At 59.3% G+C, this 21635-nt stretch overlaps 1 protein-coding gene across 6 annotated transcripts in view; it reads right to left on the bottom strand.

Annotated features, from left to right (window-relative positions):
- The window catches only part of GSE1 (Gse1 coiled-coil protein), a 98141-nt gene that overhangs the window by 16165 nt on the left and 60341 nt on the right, over positions 1–21635 (bottom strand). Inside the window, exon 1 of one of the 6 annotated variants that reach the window (XM_065028840.1) lies at positions 12012–13344. The exons of the other annotated variants lie outside the window; for them this stretch is intronic. Coding sequence (XP_064884912.1) covers positions 12012–12048 — 37 coding nt within the window. The 5' untranslated portion in view covers positions 12049–13344. Of the gene's footprint in view, positions 1–12011; positions 13345–21635 lie in introns of those variants that run through there. 6 annotated transcript variants of the gene reach the window in all.

Raw genomic sequence — 21635 nt, 5'->3', positions numbered from 1 at the left:
CACTGCCAAATCTGCTCCATTGCAGCCCCACTGTAGCCCCAAATCCCCACCAAACCCCTTGCAGGTCCCTTCCCATTGCACCTTCTACTCCCAACCATTGCACCCCCAGTCCTCCCCACTTCACACTCAAACTCTCCCCATTACACCCCCAAATCTCCCACCACAGCACCTTCAAATCCTCAGCATGGCACCCCCAAGTCCCCATTGCTGCACCCCAAAGAAGAGGTGCCACAAGGCACTGCAGCCCCTAAGGGTTCGGGTGCTGCTGGGCAAAAGGGTGCAGCTCACCCCATGCCCCCCCACCACCACTCCAGGGCTCTCCAGCTCCCAAAACAGCAACTGCTGATGTCAGGGCCCTTAAAATAGATTTCCAAACGAGCAGCTTCATTAACACCTGCCTAAAATTAGCCCCGCTCCCAGGTGGGTGGGGGGGTGAGGGGCAGTCCCCCAGCTTGGCTGGAGATACTGGAGGCCCCAGAGCCTCCCGCGGCCAAGGGCAGCCAGGCAGAGCGGTGGGGACGGGGGGGCCGCCAGTGCCACTCAGCGTTGATTAATCTTTGCCCCCCCGGGCCCCAGGAGAGGCGGCAGGCGCTCCCCTCTGCCCTCATTATCCAGCGTTTATTAACTCCGGTGCTCTCAGCCATTGACTGCCGCCGTGTCGACACGCTCGCCTCATGTAAATTCATTACCAGAACAGCTGGGAAGCCAACGCACCGCATCGGCCGGGCCCTGCACCCCCGGGCTCTGCACCAGACCCCAAATGAGTGCCTGGGTGCACCCCCCCGGAGACAGGGACACCAGGATCTGCCTGAGGCACCGAGCACCGTTCGAGGGGCTGCTGCAGCCCAGGTACAGCCCTGCACTTCCAAACACAGTCATGAATCCCCTGAGCACAGCCCCACATCCCCCAGGCACTGCCCCCTATCTCCTGGGCACAGATCGGGACCCCAAAACACAGCTGTGAACACCCTTTGGGCACTGCCCCACATCCGTCAGGCACAGCCCTGCACCCCCAAACACAGTCATGAACCCGCTGGGCACAGCCCCACATCCGTCAGGCACAGCCCTACATCCCCAAACACAGCTATGAACCCCCAAACAGCCATGAACTCGCTGGGCACAGCTCCATGTTCCCCAGTCACTGCCCCACATCCCCTTGGCACAGCCCTGCACCCCCCAGGCACCTCCCCGTGCCCCCCCACTTCTCCCCAGCCATTAACCCAAACATAACACCCCCCCAGCCCCAACCCGAGGCTGGAAACGCGTTGCTAACCAGCCGCCGGGGACGAGCACGCTGGAGCACGCTGGTGCACGCTGGCGAGGCACAAGGGCTGGCGGGGCACGAGGGCTGGCGGCGCAGCATCACCCGTGTGATGCTCAGCTGATCTCCACGGCCCCAAACGCCTCCCGACAAACTCATGATCCCGCCGGGATTTAGCGGGGCAGCTCCGAGCCAGCAGCTCGCCGGGCGTCCCCCCCCGGGGCTGGCTCGCTAACGCCGTGCCGCTGCCCCAGCCGGGCTCCAAACCAGTTCTGCCGCTCCTGCCCGGTGATAAAATCGGCGCCTCCACCCCGGCTGGGGCCTGAGCAGCGCCGCTCACCCGCCTTGCCCCGACCGAGGTGGCGTCCGTCTGTCCGGGCATCCCTGAGCTGCTGGGCGGGAGAACTGTCAGATGGGGAAACTGAGGCACGCCGCGGTGAAGAGCTGGCCAGGCGGGAGTGGGCGCAAGGGGATGTGGGACCATGCTGCATCCCCCTGTCACTGCAGCATCCTCTATGGGTGTCACTGTCCCTGCAGCGGTGGGGGATGCTGTGCCACCCCACAGTGAGGTGGGGCCTCCCCCCGCCTCTCTCTCCTCCCACCCCTACCCAGTGCAGAAAAACAGGTCAAGTTCAGGGTCACACCAGCAGCTGCCTCGCTGGGGTGGAAAGCTGAACCCCAAAACAGGGTGCTGCCTGTGCACCCCCCGCCAAGCCAAGGATGGGGGTGCAGGGGCTGCTGGACCCCTGGGTCCCCTGCTGAGGTTGGGGACCAGACGATGTGTCACCCTGTTCTATGTGGGGTTGGCATCCCCAACAGGGCAGGACCCCAAGCCCCTGGGGGGATGTCCCTGTGCTGCGAGCCCCGCCTCACTCCCTTGTCCCCCCGCGTCCCCGGCGCAGGGCTGGGAGCTGGGCCGGTGCCATCTTCTCTCCATCTGCTCCTGATGACGCTGGCGGGTTTTTTGGCAGCGAGGAGCCTCCTCCGGCAGCGAGAGCAGAACCAGTCTGGCTGCCTGCTGGGGCTGCAGACAAACCAAGGCGCCCGCAGCCGCCGCCAGGGCAGGGACGGGGCCCCCCCAGCACCCCAAAAATCCTTCCCGGAATCGCGCTGGTGATGGGGGTTCGGTACCGCTGCCTCCCTGCCGCAGGCAGCTGCCGGGAAACGCAGCACAGGCAGGTTTAGCACCTTGGGTTCAGCTCCCCCCACTTTCACCCCCCCCAGCACCTTGAAAGGTCCCTAATGAGCATGAAGTGCCCTTCAGAGCAGATTGCCATTGAACTCAACCTGCACCAGCCGCCTGCTTTTAAAAGCAGCTATTTTGAGCTCCCGAGCGCTGGAACTAATAATTTATTACCAAATACGATCAGGCAGCAGCAGCTCCAGCCCCTGGCAAATGGAGTGGAAAAAAACCCCAGCGCGGCGGGAGGCCGAGGGAGCGGGGAGAGACGAGCATCCCTGAGCATCCCTGAGCATCCTGCATCCCCCCCGGGATGGAGCCGCATCCACCGCACAGGACCGCGGCTCCGGATGGATCCCTGAGGTATTCGGGGTGATGCTCCATGGCAGGAGGTCCTCCAGCATTTTTCACCACCCCCATCTCTCGTCTCCCGCTCCGGAGCCGCATCCAGCTGCACGCTCCGAGCGGGAACAGCTGCTTTGCATGGATTTTCCATGCTAATGGCATCGCATTGTCAAGTCCCCCCCACCGGCTCCTCGCTCTGCCTGATGGCTGCCTGAGCGGGCAGGAGGGAGGGCAGGCAGCCAGGGGCAGCACGTGCCCATCGTGTCCCCCCACCACCATGCACCCCAGCAGGCGGGGGACAGGCAGGGAACAGGCAGCATCCCCACCTCCTCTCCTGCTGAGCCACCACCACACATTTTCCACCCCTCATTACAACAAGCTCTGCCACCGCACCATCAGCATGCTCCATTAATTAATTAATTGATCGATCGGAGCCTGCGCTCCTGCCCTCCCTTCCCACAGCCCGGCACACACAGCCGAAACGAAAGGAGGTGGCCGGGTTTGGTGTCCCCAAGTGTCCCCGGGGGCACATCCTCTCTGCTCATTTTTAGAGTCCTCAGGTCAGAGCCCTGCACCCATGCCAGGAGCCCCCACCTTGGCTGGCTCCCCAGCACCCCTGGAGGGGTCTGGATGGGGTTCCCAGGGTGGAGACCACCTCTCTGGCCAGGGACGAGATTTGGGGCTCCCCGGGGAGCCCGGCACAGCACCGAGTGTCCAAGCGCACGGTGCTATTAGCCGTCTGGGTCTCCATCATCGATTTCTCCTCCATGGACCATTGATCTGGCAAACAACAACAAGCAAACTAATAAGAGCTCGTTTGGAGGGCACAGCGCCGGAGAGGGACCCAGCCAGCGTGATGCAGGATTGTTTTTCTCCTTTCCTTACCTTCCCACGCCCCATGCAACCAGCCCTGAGTGCTTTTTAAACCTGTAGGAAATCAGGCTGGGGAAAAATATTAACTTCAAAGCAACTTTTTTCCCTGTTTCTGCCCTGGCAGAGCAAGCTGGGGGCTTCGAAAATAAAACACCTGTGCTCCAAGGATACTGCTTGGTCCCAAGTACCTCTCTGCAACATCCAGGCTGGGACAGCGGCTGTGGATCTGGGTACCAGCTGCCTCTGGAGGCCCCTCCTGCTTTGGGGAAAGTGGGGTACAGCCTCCACCCCTCCTCTTTGCATCAGCTGCTGCTGAGGGCTGAATAGGGTGACAGGGGGTACGCAGGTGGGTGCCAGGGATCACACAGCACCACTGGGCACAGCACGGGGCTGCCAGGTGTTGTTTGGTGCTGTGGGGCACCGCATGGTGCTACTGGGCATTGAACAACGCTGTTTGACATTGCACAGCGCTGCCAGGTGCTGCACAGTGCCGATGGGCTTTGCATGGTGCTCTTAGCCATTGCATGTGCTGGTGAGCATTGCACGGTGCCACTGCACTTTGCACAGTGCCGTTGGGCATTGCATAGTGTCATTTGGCACTGCATGGTGCTGCCAGGCACTTCATGGTGCTGCTGGGCATTGTATGGTGCTGCTGGGCATTGCACAGTGCCATCGAGCACTGCATGGTGCCATCGGTCATTGCACGGTGCCACTGAGCACTGCACGGTGCCATAGGCCATTGCACAGTGCTGCCAGGCAATGCACGGTGCCGTCGGGCACTGCCCGGTGCTGCTGTGCAAGGCGTGGATCAGTGCCAAGCATCGCACGGCGCTGCCAAACCCCGTGCAGCACTACCAGGCATCGCAGGGGCCAGGAGCGGGCAACGCTGGTGCAGCCAGGCCACCCCCCATCCGCATCCCCCGTCCCTATCCCCGTCCCCATGCCAGCAGCTCGGCAGCCCCGCCGTGGGCAGCCCAGGCTTTGCCGGCAGCGCCGCATTGTTCTCGGCGCGAGAAGCCCTTGCCCAGCAGATGGCAGGTATAACAAAGCAGCTTGCTGCGGCCAAGCCAATTATTTATCTAATTATGATTTACCACTTAACCACATGATCTTTCTGCAGAGTTGTGGGCAATTAAAACCAGGGTGATTATGTGGATTATGCAAATCGGCTGGAGCCGAGCGAATAAAATTGGGAGATTAGAATTTCACGCAGGCTGGATCTTGCACAGGGGCAGGTCCTGGCAGGGCAGGGGGTGCACATAGGGGTGGGGGGGCAGGACCCAGTCAAGCCAGGGGCTCTAGGTCAGAGTTAGGGGGTGCCAGGGCAAGGCTGCTTTTGGGGTGCTCCCATCCGCCTCTGGCAAACCCAAGGCGGGGTCCATAGCCAAAACCTGCCCCCCCACCACGGGGAGGCGTGCCCCCAGGTGACCCCACAACCCAACTAATGGGGATTTCCCAGTGCACATCCCAGCTGCACCCCAGAAAGGTGGCAGGGGGGTGCTACACAGCGCAACCCCCTCGCCCCATCCATGGGCAGCTAACGAAGGGCTCCAGCACTGGGGATTAATAATGAGTATTAATAACAGGTATTAATAACACCGCCTGGCAGATTACTCTGCCCACCCGGCTTGATATGAGATTTATGCATGGCGCAAACTCCGGAAATACAGAAGTATTAATGGTAATACCTCGTGTCCTAGCAAAGGTCATGGGCAATCTCCATCAATCCCACCATACCGCCTGTAAAGCTGGGGGGCCGGGCAGGGATGGGGGGTCCTCCCCACACTCCTGGGGTCCCCACACACACACCACGGCAGTTTATGATGGTGCAGATGGCCCGGCACGGGCCAGAGGAAAGGTTTTACCTTGGGAAAAGAAATTAAAGCTGGCAAACAGCAAATTTACCGCGTGTATTTTCATTTTCCTAATGCCGGCACCATCTGGTAGCAATCGGTGCCCCACATCACCAGCTTTTTAGTTACAAGATGCTGCAGAGGTCTCGGTGAAACCTTGGTTTCTCACCAGAGAGTCCCCTCGCAATGTCCCCATGGGGTCCCCAGGGGACATGCCAGGGTCCCACCACCACCTCGGTGGGTCTCACCATTTCCATGATGCCTCCAAGGGGAGCTGAACTTCCTTCCCACACTGTGATTTCGGGCGATTAATGCCGGCAATCCCATATGCCGGTGCCCCCACGCACGGAGCATCTTCCCCCTTCGCCTACAGTAATCCTCAGCCTTTCGAGCAAATTATTAAAATTCACTTATATTTAATCTGCCTGCTGGAATTAATTGAATTTTTACGCTTGGCAAATGTCAGTGGGTGCACGCTGCCTCCCAACGGGGACCCGGCTGCAGGTGCAGCGGGTGCAGCTCCGAGGTTTTACCCCTCTCTGGGGACAAAAGCCACCCCAGGGCAAGGGACAGGGTGTCCACAGCACCCATAGCTGCCATTGGCAGCAGGTGGTGGGATGTATAGGTGCACATGGACCCCCAAACCTGCCTCCATGGGGTGCGCATTAAACACTCCCCAAACCCCATGGGATTCCCATGGTGGTGGCTTTGGAGGGGACATGAGGATGATCACATTGCTTCTCATAGCAGAGAGCACCAGCACCCTGCCTGGTGGTGCGGTCCCTACCAGTGATGAGAACCTTCCTCCCTTCCCCATCATTCTCCTCCAAAATTGCCAAAGTGTCTAGTTTTCCCCCCGGAAGGCCAAGGGAAAAGAGCTGCTATTTTTGCTGGTAATAAGCCCTTCAGACAAAGGCAGGATGAGCGTTTCAGTGGTGGGAAGGGGGAAGGGTCCATCCCCACGCTGGAGAGATGCCAAGGGCTCGTGGGATGGGAGAGGGTCCCTCCTGCCTGGGGGAGCTGGCACTGGGACATGGAACCAGGACACGGAACTGGGACACAGCACGGCATCCCAACGTCACCCCGGGATGTGCCAAGCCCACACACCCATGGGACACCAAACTCCTGGATGTGTGGTGGGATGCACAGTATCACCGGCCATCACACTGGGGACACTCCTGTCATCACAGCGGTGCGAGTCATGACCGGTACCCAACTCCCCGTTACCCTGGTCCCCGCTTGGGGACACTCTCCCCATCCCCATCACCCACCTCCCACGTCCCTATCGCTGGCATTGCACCGGGACAGAGAAGTTCACGGGCGGGACGAGCCCCACGGGACCCTGGCGGGCAACTTCCAAACTTGCCTGGCACTCGCCCCCCTCCACCGCCCGCCTGGGATTATCATAAATTAAGACATAATTACTCCATGGAAATTTACAGCACAAAGCTGTGGCGCTAACAAGTGTGTTTGGCGGCACTGGGGGCCAGGGTGTGGGGAGATACAAAGCGCTATTGTCTGGCGGGCGCCAAAAAATCTGCTCTGGCCCCAAAATGCCACGTCCCAGCAATGGGAAGGGGGACAGGCATGGGGACAGGGATGGACCAACTACATGGTGAGCCATGTGTGTGCCCCCTGCACCGTGGGGTTGGAGAGTGGGACAGTGCTCAACAAGGAGGGTCCCAAGCTGCAGGGATGGGTGACAGTGGGTGACCCTGGCAGGATGGACATTCCCCCAACCCCGCAAAAAAACGGGGTCGTGGCTTCGCTCCCCGCCGGTAGCAAATGGCACAGAGCTGCAAACAAAGACATCTCATTTATCCCCTTGAAAAAACTCTGCACCCCATCAGTTCCCACCCATGGGTGCTCCCACCCACCTCCCACCCATGGGTGCTGCGCCCAGCCAAACCCCCACGGACCCCACCTCTGAGACCCCACTTCAGCACTCACGGGGTTAAAAATAAATCCCCTGGGGACTTGGGAGAGGGGGGACATGTGTGTGTCCCCCTCCCTGCTCCCAGCACTGCCGCGCTCCCCCAGCTGCCACGCACATTAAAAAATAATAATCAATGTGGTTAAAAAAAAACCAACAAAACAACACAACAGGAAAAAATTCAGGCGGCTAAAACAAATCCAGCAATAAAGGAGCCGGGGATCCTCGCAAAGCTGGCTGTGCAATTAAGCAGTTTTCTGCTGTACGCCGATAATCACCTAATTATACTATTAATGACAGTTCAACCTGCTCGGAAATAAAAGGACATTCTTCCATAACAGGATGCCAGCTGTTTGTTACAGATGTCAAACATCTTTAAAGTGTTATTATTAAAAGAAGGGGGGAAGGAGAAAGCTTGATGATGCAGAAATGCAGCCGCCTTCCCCTAAAAAGCCCCTTGCCAGGGGAGGGAGTTGGGGTGTCACCCCCACTTTTTAATGCTGGTGAAATAACCCATTGGAGGGGTGTTTTGGTGGGGGAGGATCCTTCCCATCAATGTTCGGTGTAATAAATCCCCCGTGCTGGCTCGCAGCAAGAGGCGGTGGTGTTTAATTAAGCATGGCTTTGGGAAATAAAGTTAAAAATTAATAATAAAATGGGGGGGGGTAAGGGGGGGATATGCACCCCACTGCCAGCCTTGGGGCAGGGTTGGCCCTGTTCCCCACTCCCAGGCTGCCGGCGGTGCCTCGAGCGTGGCTGCTGCCAGCGGTGCCGGCACACGTGCCGCCATGCCGTGCCAAGGAGGAGCATCCCTGGCAGGTGCCACCAGCCGGTGCCAAGGGAAGGGAAAGAGGGGAGGGACACATCATATAGAAAAGAAGCACCTGCTCCCGCCGAAAAAGACAGCGTGGGTTTGAAGGTGAGCGATGCCACAACACCCCATTGACCCGCGGGCATCAGGATGCAGGATGCTGGGGGGGATGACAAGGTGACGGCGAGGGGGTAGAAGCTGTATCCCGCTTTCACCACGGGCCAAACTCCTGTTGGGGTCATTACACCTCGCCTGCTCACCCCTCCCAGGAGCACCGCGGTCCTGGGGGTACCTGGACACCCCCCACCCACTGTGGGGTTCTAACCCACACAGCTTTCCACCCCGTCCTATATAGTGACAGGCAAAGCTGCCTTTAAAACCACCAGGAACCAGGCTTAGCCCAGGAATAAAGAGATTACAGAGCAGGGGGAGTGGGAAGAACAGAGGGAAAAAAAGGGGGTGCTTGGGAATAATTCACCCCCCTCCAAGCCACGTGGCTCCTGATGTCCCGGGTCCCAGCGGGGCCCTGCCATGAGCAGGGTGGCTGCAGACAGGTATTGAATTTCGGGGGTACCTGCTCAGAGCTGGGGGGCTGCAATCAAGCCCCCTGCCCAGGGCAGGGCCCCCCAGCCTGCCCTCTTGGCACACACCAGGCTGGCACCGCCGCTGCTCACCAGCCAGGGAAATAAAACCACGTGGGAAGTGTCACCCCTAGCCCCGATCTGGGAGCAATGTCCCCGGTCCCCCCGTCCCGGTGTGCAGCCCTCACCCGCCACCCCCTTCCCCTGGCTCCCTTTTTCCCCCCTCCCCTCTCCTCCTCAAACCATCACGGGGAAGCTGGAAAGTGGTTGACATGGTTGCCATGGCGACCGAATTTAGGACTGGCGAGAGGAAGAGGAGGAGGATGGCGGGGTGGGCGAGGGAGGAAGGCAGGACAACCCAGACGCCCCAGCACCCTGTGCGCATTCACCCCCGAGCACCCGCCAACCTCCCACCCGGCAAGGATGAGGACGGGCAACCCCAGCACCCAGCCCAGGGGGTGCTGAGCCCCCAGCACCCCAAACCCAGCCCGGGGGTGGCGCGTCCCCACCCCGGCGCTGCCGAAAGCCGCCGGTGACTCACGCCTCGCGCCAGCGGCACCCGCCGAGCGGGTGTTTACGCAGCATCACCCAGCGCCCTCCATCTGCTTTGATCCATGGGCTAAATATTCCCAGCCCTGGAGTAAAAATAGGAACCATTTGGGAAGGTCCTGAGTCAGCAGCATCCACCACCAGCACCCACCGCCGTCCTCCCCAGCACGCCGAGGCACCCGGGGTCCCGTCCCGCCTTGCCCCAAGGTCCCTCCAGAATGTGGAGACACCCAAGGAAAGGGGACCCCACAAGGCTGTGTGCATTTGGGTGTCAGCCTCACACTTGCCGAAGCAGACACACAGGCTTTCTGGGGATGCTCTGTGTCCCCAAGGGGTGCCGCTGTCCCCTAAGGATGCTGCTGTCCCCGAGGGATGCTGGCACCAGCCATAGGGTGACAACAGCACCCACATATCTCCAGGCAAGGCAGCCTGAGCATGGCTCTCATATGTTGCCACAAGGAATGGGGTCCTCTCCCTGGCCCCCCCATTCTCAGCTGTGCTTTTGCCGGGTCCCCAGCACGCCTGGTGTCCCCTCAGAGCTGGCTGAGCCCCATTGCTCATCTCCAGCCCATGACCAGAGGGACAGAGGGGACAGAAGCATTGGTGACCAGAGGGACAGAGGGGACAGAAGCATCAGTGACCACAGGGATGCAGGGACAGAAGCATCGGTGACCAGAGGGATTGAGGGGATACCAGAGTCAGCTGGATCCCCTGCCAGCCAAGCTGGGAGAGCGAGCCACCAAGGAGCGTGTGACACGGGCCACGGCCGGGTGGTCCCCAAGGCGGTGACAGTCCCCAGTAGGACTCCGCTGAGTCACCGCCACCAGCCCAGCACTGGTGAAGCCCCCGCCAGCCCACAGGGGAAGGTTCACGGCTCCATCTGCTCCCACCCGCCCTGGCCCACCAGCATCTCCCAACGCCCCGGCAGCTGCCGCCGGCGATTTCTCTGCTTGCCAGCGCCTCCAACATAATTTCCCTTAATTGCTTTAAATCTCACAGCCTGACACTTCCATGCTCCTCTCTCTGTCTTGCTTTTCTCCTCCAATTTTTCTTTTTTGATTCCTCTCTGAGGTGGCTAGAAAGCCAAAGAGCCGGTCGGAACAGGGTTTGCCAGGGCGCAGGAATTAAGTGCATTAGCAACAATGGCAATGCCAGAAGTTTCACGCAACAGGAGCCGCCGGCGGGAACCCCCGCTCGACCAGAGTGTGCTAAATATGGAATTTAAGGGGAAAAAAAAATAACGTAAAACAATCCCCAACTCATCTCCCTGCACCTGCAGCCCTTGGAGGAGTCCCTGCCACAGGGGACAGTCACACATGTTCCTGTCATGGAACAGCCCTGGGCGGGGGGGGGGGATGTCACACCACAACCCCTCCCAGTGTGGGGGCCCCCCAAGTTCATCCCCAGCACCCCTCAGCCGCCCTTCCCGGCTCGCCTTCGCGCGCCCCGGCGCAGGCGCGTTCGCTCCTGTAACAACTGCCACATGCAAAAGCCATTTCCTGAAACAAACAACCTTCCGCGGGGAAACCGCCGTGTGGGGGTATGGCCCCCGCAGGAGAGGGGCCCCCGATACCCCCCTGCCTCTCCAAGCACACCCCGAGCTCACAGCCAGAGCATGCACCCCAAGACTGCACCCCCAGAGCACCCTGAACTCGCGGACAGAGAGTACACCCCAACTGTGCACCCCAAACATGCACCCCAAGACTGCACCCCAGTGCAACCCAAGCTTGCAGCCAGAGAGTGCACCCCAAACATGTGCTGAGTGTGCGCCCTGAGTGTGCACCCCCAGAGCACCCTTAGCTCTTGGCTCGAGTTCACAGCCAGAGTGTTTCCTCCGAGTCTGCACCCCAAACATGCACCCCAAGAGCTCAGAGCCTCAGCTCACAGCCCGAGGCCGCACCCCAAAAGTACCTCGAGCTCCCAGCCTGAGACTCCTGAGTGTACAACCCAAATGTACAGCCCAAGCCTGCACCCCAAACATGCACCCCAACAGCATCTCAAGCTCCCACGCTGAGCACATATCCTACGTGTGCACCCTGAGCGCGTACCCCGAACATGAACCCCCAGCTCGCCCCCCAGCCCCCTTCACCACTGACACTCTCAAAATACCCCAAACTCCCCCAGAGGGGGGGTCCCCCTTCCTCTCCAGCCACCGCGGGGTCAGTGCTGCCAGCTGGGGGGTCACAGCAAACTTTGGTGCCCCAAGTCCCCACACCCCAGCAGCAGCGGGGCCGCGAGTGGGGACCCCCACTCCAAAACACGGCGCACCCGGCGTTTCTCCGCATCCCTTCTCAGTCAAAAGCCCCGCGGCTCCTCGGGGACGGGAGAACCCCCCAGGGTGAGGGAGCGGCAACAGAAGCAGAGGGGGGGGTTCCAAGCACCCCAAAACCCTCGCAGTGCCGCGCGTCGGGACTGCCGGCTCTACCCGCTAAAGCTCGCCAGACCCCAAAACCCCTCTTAGGTGTTGGGAGAAAGTAACTTCACCCCCAAATGAGCTACGGGTGACGCTGACGGGGACAGAGAAAGGGGTGTCCCCGAGGTGGAGGGGACCCCGCAGGGAGACCCCGGAGGGGGGACAGGGACTTGGGGGCGAGGACACGGTGACAGCATCGCGCGGTGCCTTACCTGGTAAGTAATAGAGAGGTGGTTTCAACCCAAACATGATTTATGTTACAGTTCCATTGCGGCCAGGAAGAAAAAAAAAATCATAAAAATAAAAGACCCAAGGTGAAGAGGATGTGTCAGGAAGCAAGAAAAAAAATAAATAACAAAAACAAAACCAAAAAAATTAGCAACAAGCCACACGGAGGGGGTTGGAAAAATAAACCAGAGGCGAAAAAATACGGTGGAGCGGGGAGGAGGAGGAGGAGGAGAAGGAGGAGGAGGAGGAGCAGGGGGGGAATCAAGTGCGTGGGGGGAGGAGGAAAAATAAAAATTGAAATAGCAGCGAGCTCAGGGCGCCGGCGAGGGGTGGCGGTGGCTGTCACCAGGGCAGGAGCGCGGCTGCCACGGCGTGTCACCGGCACGGGGGTCTCCTGGAGCCCCCCGAGCTGCGACCGCGCGGACACAAAAAGCCGGCGAGGAAGAGAAGACGGCGGTGGGACCCTCGTGGCGTGGGGAGGAACGCACGCCCTGAGCCGGACGGTGCAGTGGGATCCCCCACCCTGGTGCTGGTGGGTGGGTGACCCACGGGGGGCTGCGATGTGTCCGTCCGTCCGTCTGTCCGAGCAGAACAGCCCAGGCTGCGCCAAGGCGGGCGGGCGGGAGGCGGCAGACTTGCCCCCCTCGATCAATTTTCATGCAAGAATCATTATCGGTAAATTGGAAATCTGGCTACTTGACAGCAGATTTGTCTCCCCTAATGAAGGGGAGCGGGCAGAGAGCGGCAGGCAGCTGCTCGCCCCGGCACCCTCCTCCTCCTCCTCTTCCTCGCATCCCGCTGCCCCCGGGCCTCAGCCTTCATCCCCGGGGCGCCCCGCCAGCCGGGGCCGGGAGGGCAGGAGAAACCTCCTTCCTCCTCCAGCCCCGCTCCTCCTCCTCGCCTACAGACAGAATATTTTTTATTTTTTCTTTTTCCCTCTCTTGTTTTGTGGTCCGTTCCGGGATGCTGTTTTCAAACAGCTGCCGCTGAGGGCGGGGGGTATAAAAAAAAAATACAGATAGACGATCAAGCTCCCTCCCCTCGCCCCCCAATCGCTTGAAGAGGAAAATTAGGAAATAAAACAATAAGTAACCCAACTTCCCTGCCTGCTGCTTCTCAAAAGGCAGGCGCTGGAAGGCTGGGGCTGGGGGGGAGGTCCTGCCGCCCGCACGCACCCCCAAATCCCTCGTGCCTGGCCCTGGGTGGGGGCTGTAATCAGCCACCCGATAGGATCTCCCCCATTCCCTCTCCACTGATGCATTAGCAGATCCGGGCAGACATGCTTGCAGGCAAATCGGGCTAATAAATGCTATTACGGAGAGAGCGAGGGAGGCTGGAGATCCTGGCTGCACCATAGTAACGAGGGCCCGGCTTAATTTGCTTTAAGCAAACGATCAGCCAAGGCGGGGTAGAAAAGGAGGGGCGGGGGGAGCATTTCGTGCTCCAGGCACGCATCGGTGCAATTGCATGGGTGCAATTGCATGGGTGCACGTTTGCATGGGTGCAATTGCATGGATGCACTTGCATGGGTGCACATTTGCATGGGTGCGTGCATGGGTGCATTCATGTGCGCTGCCCCCCTCCCTGCCCCCTCCACCCCCCACCTCCAGTCCTCTCTTCCCAAACTGCCGCCGCTTTTAACACCAAAGTTCACGGAGGCGACGTGTGATATCTCGCCCCTGCAAGAGAAGCCACATCCTGTATGATAATGACCAGCCCTTCAAACAGCTTTAAAGATACAGGCCATTCCCAGGGCCCGCTGCCTGCCCCTGCCTGCTCCCGAGGTGGGGGGTTCCTGGGGGGGGTCCCAGTACCACCCCAAGCCCACCCAGCCCCATGGTGCGGGGAGGTCGGGCCTGGTGCGTGGTGCAAGTGAGCAGGAAGGTGTTTGCAAAAGGTTTTTCCGGCTGTAAATGCACATTTGTGCACGCTTGTATGCACAACTGCACGCACACGCATGCATGTGCTCATGTGCATGCCAGCACACACAGGTCTGAACACACAGATGTGCACACGCGAGTCGAGCTCTCCAGAAACCCATTTGGCAGAGGCGAAGCTGGTGAAAAACTGTGCCCTCCTCCTCCCCCCACGTTAAATATTGCTTTTCTAATTCCAGGTCGGAGGATTATTATTATGTCTTTTCTTCCTTCCTAACCTACATCTGTCAAGATCGGCGCTCGGAGTATTTCTGGCCCGTCCCCTGAGTCATCACTGGCATCCCACTCCCAACGTGGCAGCTCCCGTGCACCCCCGTGTGCTCCACATGTGCACCCCTGTGCTCCCAGCAACTGGGTGCTCCTATTCCACTTCCCCCCTCCCCGGCCACCCCCGCCCCCCGCACACCTCACTGGTGCATTAGGAAATGTCACTTATGGGGTGACACAGCACCCCAAACCCAATGGCTCCCCATAGTGTGGGTGAAAGGGGGACCCGCCATCCTGGGTTGGAAAGGTTGGGGGGTGTCACCATAACACTCAGTTCCCCTGGGTCCCCAACATCACCACCCCACTCACAGCCCCCTCCAAGTTTTAGAGGGGCTGAATTTGCTGGGCTCACGCCAGCACTGGGGGACCCCTCCTCTGCTCACCTCCCCAACCCCCCCGCCATGGCATGAGCCGTAAAAATTAATTTGCAAACATGTCATTACACAATAGCTGTACAGGCAATAAACCTGTAATTACAGGCGGCTGGGGGAGCGGGCAGGCAGGCAGGGAGGGCAGGCAAGGAGGGCAGGCCTGCCTGCCTGCCAGCTCGGGCTTTGGGGTTTCGCCTCCCCCTCTGCTCCCTTTGTTCATTATGCAAACGAGAATTGCTTCACTCCTGGAAGTTGGGCTCCACTTCAAAGGGGCACCCTGCCTGCGCTGCCTGCACTTACCCCCCCCCCCCCCCCCGCTAAGAAAGCCCCAACCCCACCAGCACCCCAAGTCAGGAGCCTCTGCTGCTTCGCTGGGATGGGGAAACCAAGGCACAGTGGCCAGGCAGCCCCATTGGGAAACCAACCCAGCCCTTTGCGACATCAGCCCAACTGAATTATCCACCACCCTCCTCCTTGGTTGTCCCCTCTCTGTGGGCAGTGGCACGCACGCATTGGCAAGCAAGCATTGCCCTGCCTCAGTTTACCCACTTACCACCCCGCGGGAGACGGGACGCAGGGCACCGGCGCGAGACACCCACCCAGCAGCCGGCTCTGCCGCACCTCGCCTCGCCCCTTCGTTAGCGGGAGAGCTTGACGAGCCTGACCCACTTCCCCGAGCGCCGGGAGGATTAATTGGTTCCTTGCTCGCGCGAAGCCGCCGGGAGCTGGGGCAGGTGCCAGGCGGGATTAGCAAAGCATGAGAGCGCAGCTCGCGGGGCCGGACCAGCAAGCGCACCGCCGGCCCTGCCCATGCCGAACCAGCCAGCTGGGGTGATGGCGACAGGCACGGGGCGCTCCCAGATCGCTCAGACGTGCAGTACCCTCACCACGGGGATGCCATGTGCCAGGGATGCCCATCTCCTCGGGGATGCTCAACTTCAGGGATGCTTGACATCCCCACAAGTGTCCCCAAGGAATGGGACACATCCATGCCTGCGGCATCCATGTTGTGGTCCCCAGCGGGATACCCATCCCCAAGCTGCCCAGCCCTGAGCAGCCCACTCTGGGGAAACGGAGGCACAACCAGTCTCCACTAACCGGCACTAAGCTCTGCCGTGCTTCCCATGACCCAGCACCCCAAAAGCATCCTCCGGTGGGGATGCACAAGCAAAAAGAGGAGCGAGCGGTCACCTCTCGCCGTAAATAAGCGTCTCAGCAATGATTTCCTGCTCTTGTTGACCTTTGACTATGCAGAATAAAGACATAAATCCATATTTTAAACCCATCTGAGCGCCAGCCAGGCCCACAAAGCCATTTACAGCCTGCGATTTGGACGGGGCAGTGAGCAGGAAAGCGATGGTTTCTCGAGGTGACATTCCCCAGGAGGGAAATGAAGTGTTTTATTTGCAGATATATAGGGCACGGTCGTTCCTCCGCTTCCCCTTCCCTCCGCCCTCGGCTCATAAATAAAACATACGGCCGCGTAACCGGCTAATTACGGGAGGATGGCAAAACCCTGCCGGTCGCTGGGAAAAGAAATCAGCTTTTTAATCAGCCCACTTGCCTCCCCATCTAAGTTAAGAAGAAACGGGCATTTCGGGTGCCGGGATGGATCCGAGACTCTCCGGCGGCTCGTAGGTTGTGCACCCCGATCCCTCGAGGAGGGTTTGGGCTGGGGTGGAGGATTCAAGCTACTTCTTTTTTATTATTATTTTTTTATTTTTTTTAATTCCCTGGCTGGGAAAAGGATGTCTTTGAGAAGTCTAATTGTTCCTTACACATTAGATACATTAATGAGGTCTCTGATCAAGCGGCTGGCTCTCCGGCAAGGAGGCTTCAAGTAGCAATTTTCCATTTGTGTTTCAAATTTTAATGAATGTTCCTGTCTCCGGCTGCGATGCGCAGTGATAATCCGCACGGCTCGGGTCAGCGCCGGAGCAGGGGCTGCTGCGCGGGAGGGCTTGTACAAGGGTTTGATTTCTTTGGGGAATAGTTCATACAAAAAATGGTAATGGCAGAAGACAAGTCTTCCTTCCCCCTCGGCTGCCAGAGCCCGAGAGCTACAAATCAGAGGGTTATTATTTCTTTCCGATGTCCCTGAAGTATCCTATATCTTTAACGGGAGAGTAAAGTTCAGCCCTGATAAGATTGCGGCGCTGGGTGAGACGCGCTTTTTCTTTCCTCCTGCCGTTTTTTACCTCCACCTCCCTCTCCCTCCATCCCTGTGGTGACCTGAGGGGTCTCCCCAGCCCGCCCAGGGCCACCCCAGCAGCCCCCGTTCCCCCCCTCTCCTCCCAAAGACCGGATCCGGAACCCACCCCGCCAGGACAAGATTTTTATAACCTTGTTTTGGCATGCCTGCCATTAACTTAATTTAACATCCATATTGCCTCTACTTAATTAAATAGATGAACTCATTTTACATTTGCAAGTCTTAATTCATCCTGAACAAAATTGGCCGTGTTTCGTTCTTTCTACGCTACCAGCTCCCCGGAACAAATGACTGCCTTTTGTAGTTAACTGCTAGTACAGGTTAAAAGCTAATTAGCAGCCCGGGTTGGGTGTTAACTTCCTTATTTATCACCCGGCGCCACTTGATTAGCGAGGGGGCGCGGGTTGGCGCTTCCTTCTTGGTGCGTGGGCCCCGTTTCTGCAGGGCTGGTGCCCGTTGCTCCCGGGGCAGCGGTGCTGGGTGCGTGCGTGACGCGGGGCGCTCGGTGCATGGAGTGTGATGCACAACACAGGGTGCGCGGTGCTCAGCGTGTGATGCACGGCACTCAGGGCACGATGCATGCTGCTCCGTGCATGGTGCTTGGTACGTGCTGCATGGCGCTCAGGGCATGATGCATGGTACTCAGTGCATGGTCCTTGCAGCATGATGCATGGTGCTCGGTGCATGATTTATTTTCTTTTCCTTTTTTTATTTTTTTACAATGAGAGTGGTAAAACATTGGTCCAGGTTCCCAGAGAGGTGGTGGATACCCCATTCCTGGAGACAACCCAGGCCAGGCTGGACGGGGCTCTGAGCAACCTGAACTGGTGAAGATGTCCCTGCTCATGGCACGGGTTGGACAAGATGAGCTTTGAGGGTGCCTTCCAACCCAACTCATCTGTGATTCTATGATTCTGTGATGCAGTGTGCAGCGCATAATGCACTGTGCATGGAACCATCCCTGGAGGTGTTTAAAAGGTGTTTAGACGGGGTTCTTAGGGACATAGGTTAGGCTGAGACCTGAGGGTCTTTTCCAGCCGTAATGATTCTATGGTACTCAGTGCATCACACTCCCACAGCGCCCAGCAGCATTGCAGCACAAGCCCGGCAGCACCCAACCATCTCCCAAGCACTCCAGGACAGCACCCTCCCAACCCCTCCATCCTCCCAAGCCACCGCAGGCTCTGCCGTGCCCGGCACAACCTCCCTGTAGATATTTGGGCAGAGGCCTCAAACACAAGCGCTGCCCCAGGTTTTCCAAGGACGGCTGCGGTGCTCCCACCCGGCTGGCTCAGGGGTGCCCATGCCAACCCAGCTGCCAGTGGGACACAGCGCTGAGGCTGCGGCGGGGGACACAGCAGGGCCAGGGGACGCGGGGGGACTCGCCGGCGGGGCGATGCTGAGCCTGGCAGGAAGCCGCTCCGGGAAGGCTCATCTGGTTTGACTAACAAATCGCTAACTGCTTCCCCCCAGGCAGGTGGAAGGAAACAAGCTCCGTGGCTGTAAACAACCCCCCTGGGCTCCCCACTTCCCACCCACGGCCCCCCACGGCCTCCCCAGGCACCAACCAGGGGCAGGTTGAGACAGAAAAGTGCTTGTGAATCACCCCCCTGTGCTCTGATGCAAGCCATACGGGGGGACGGGTCCCCCCTGGGGACATCAGCACCGTGGTTAGGGAGTAGGGTGACACGGAGGGACAACTCGTTGGCACCCACCATGCTGGCGTGACTCAAGCTGAGAGCAAAGCCCACCACGGTGGGTGACACCGCGACCCCTCTGCCACCACAAGCCGGCAACAGGGACGGGTGCACTGCTGAGAGCAGCGTGTCCGGGTGAGGAGACCGGGGCACCGCAGGCAACCACCATCAACAGTGATGCCCAGCCCCAGTAACGGGGCCGTGGTGGTGGTGGCATGGTGGTGGCACAGGGACGACACGGCAGGAGGGGACCGATAGGCATCTGCCTGGCCCCGTAAACTGATCTGCCCCCACCTGCTGAAATAACAGTGAGGGGCGGCAGCTCCGGTTACCGGCGGTGCCAGGGGCCGGCGTGCTGCCAGCACCCTTGGCAGAGGGCCAGACGGGTCTGTGGACGCTGAGCGGGGACCCCCTCATCCCCTCCCTCCCTCCCTGCCGGCACCGCACAGAGCTGCTTGTCCCGCTCCCCGGCGTCACCGAGCTCCCCACCCGGTATTTCAGGTCTTGGCACCCAAGCCGGCGCCTTCAGGAGTCAGCGGTCCCATGGGGACATCACCCCTGCCCCAGGCCACTGCTGTGGCCGCGTAGGAGCAGGAATAATTCCCTCCCCGCTTATCCCGAGAGGTTTCAGCTGCATCCCCCGGCACGCAGGGGTTAGAACCTGGCAGCACTGGGATGAAAAGCCAACGTGGCCAAAAGCAAAGCCTGAAGGCCACATCCAGCCCCTTTGGGAGGGGGGATAAGCCTACTGGGTCCCCTCCCTGAGCCCCATCAGGACCCCATCCCCAAATTCATCAGCAGAAGCAAAGGAGTGGGGCCATAAGGAGCCGGGGTGATAACAGCCCTCTGTGCTGGCGAGATAAATAACCCCAGCAGCGCCAAGCTGTACTCGGCCAGAAGCTAATAGGGGCTGTCAGGGTGGTTTAGAGGAGCAGAGCATCGTTTCGGGGCCCGGCTAGGAGGACGCCGAGGGGAAGTGACAAGGAAGCTGAGCAGAAAAGCGACAGGCAGTACACAAAGAGCATGTCCTCTGTAAGTGGCGATAAACCTTGAAAAAAAAGAAAAGCTAAATCAGTTGTTTAGCCGATGTACCACATGCTGACAGGGCAAATGTGAAGGCTTTTATGGCCACATGGGTTTTCATTTGCAGTTATTCATAGCGGAGCCGGGCGCTTTATCTCACTTTACATTATGTGCAACCACAATGCAGACACTTGCACCGCAACGCATTGCCTCCCTTGGAAAATATTAATATGTAAATGTCAGGCTCGGGAGGGCAGCAAGGGAGCGGCGAGCTGCAGGGAGATAAAACCTGCCCTGCAAAGGAGGGGGGCGAACAGGACCCCCACCCTGGACCTCTGGTGTACAGGAGGTGGGGGGAGCCAGGGGCACATGTGTGTGCGCTCACCTGGACACCCCTGGTGAGCACAGGGGTTCTGCAGAGCAGGGTGCGTATGTGCACACGTGCACAAAATACACCCTCTGCAGAAGTCACATACGTGTGTGTGTACATGTGTGCATGAAATGCACTCTCTGTGAATAGGATGCATGTGTGTGCATGTACACATGTGTACATGACATACAACCCCTGTAAAGTGGGATGCGTGTGCACACACACTTATGCACGACATACAACTTTTGCAGAGGGGGATGCATGTGTGTGCACACACGTGTGAACGGCATACACCTTCTGCAGAGAGGGGCACGTGTGTGCACACACACATGTACACAACACACTTTTTGCAGAGGGGGATGCATGTTTGTGCACACACATTTGAACAACATACACCTTCTGCGGAGGTGATACACATGTGTGCATGCACACGCCTGTGCGTAACACACCCCTGTGCAGCGCGGGATGCACGCACACACCACCAGCACCTCTGCAGAAGGACACACAACCAGCAGACCAAGCCACGCATCGCTGCTACAACCAGAAGTGCACTCACACCCCTGCGTGCCCACCAGCCCTCGCAGCACGGGGACCCCCAACCAGGGCACGTGTGGCCAGGCCTCGGGCGCTGCTGGTTTGGGACGAAGCTCTGGCAGGGCCGAGTGTGCCGGCGCGGCGTGCCAGCACCTGCAGAGCCCTGTCGGGCAGCGCTCCAGCCATGCCGGCTGTTCTGGGCTCCGTTCCTCGCCAAGAGGCTCCAGCCCCGGGGGTAGTGCCAGACTGACAGCCTGGAGGCTATTTATTCACAGGCAAAGGCAGCGGGAGCTGCTGGCGGATGCAGAAGCCTTTGTCCTACGGGGAAGCAGACCCCCATCTCCCCTCAGCCCCTTGTTCTGCCTCCGTGCCCGGATGCACCATCCAAAACAACTGGGTGGGGTGTCCCATTCACCACCATGTTACGGCAGGGACTTGTCATAAGGCCCTGGCACACGGGGATGCCAGACAGCTCCCCGCATCCTCAGCACCCCTCGGCATGGCCAAGGGGCTGGAGGTGACACCCCAAAGGTGGCAAGGGGCAGAGGGAGGGGGAGCATCCAAGCCTGGGCTTTGCCACTCAGCACCATGCTGGCCAGGGTGGTGGGTATCTCCAAAACGTGGCCCCCTCGGCCGTTACCAGGAGAAGCACTGGCAGCCAGTGCTGGCACGAGGACAAGCCCGGGGGGGACGCTGCCCCTGAGCACCTCGGGCATTTCTTTTTTGGCAGGCCCCGGGTGCCCCCCTCTCCGCACCCCCCGTCCTCCTCCCGCGACCCAGCGCGGGGATACAATTAAATCAGTGTTCTGCTAACAATCTGCCAGCTAATAAGACATTTTCCTCCCTCTCCCTCCTCCCCCCCACTCCACCCCAATCCGTGTGTGATGGGAGCGCTTTGATATGAGAGTGGACTCTAATGGGTTCGGTGTAAGGGAGCCTTAATTTATTACGTGCCTGTAATTGATGTTTGTATAAAGTAGCTCTTACAGCTCCTCAGAGCGGGAGATGAAAAGCAATCAGTCAGCCATTTGCCTCCAAAGGAAGGAGAGAGGAGAAGACAGACAGCGAGAGAGAACCAGACGTACTCATCAAGCCTAGAGAAAAACCCAGAAAGCCAGGGAACAAAACAAAATCCCACCCCCCCTGGGCGCAGCCTCGCCAGCAGCTCCGGCACCGCTGGGTATCATTGCCAACATC

Source organism: Columba livia, chromosome 13, assembly GCF_036013475.1.
Source record: "Columba livia isolate bColLiv1 breed racing homer chromosome 13, bColLiv1.pat.W.v2, whole genome shotgun sequence".
Lineage (NCBI taxonomy): Eukaryota > Metazoa > Chordata > Aves > Columbiformes > Columbidae > Columba > Columba livia.
Note: the sequence above shows the minus strand (reverse complement) of the source record. Positions and strands in the feature narration are given on the sequence as shown.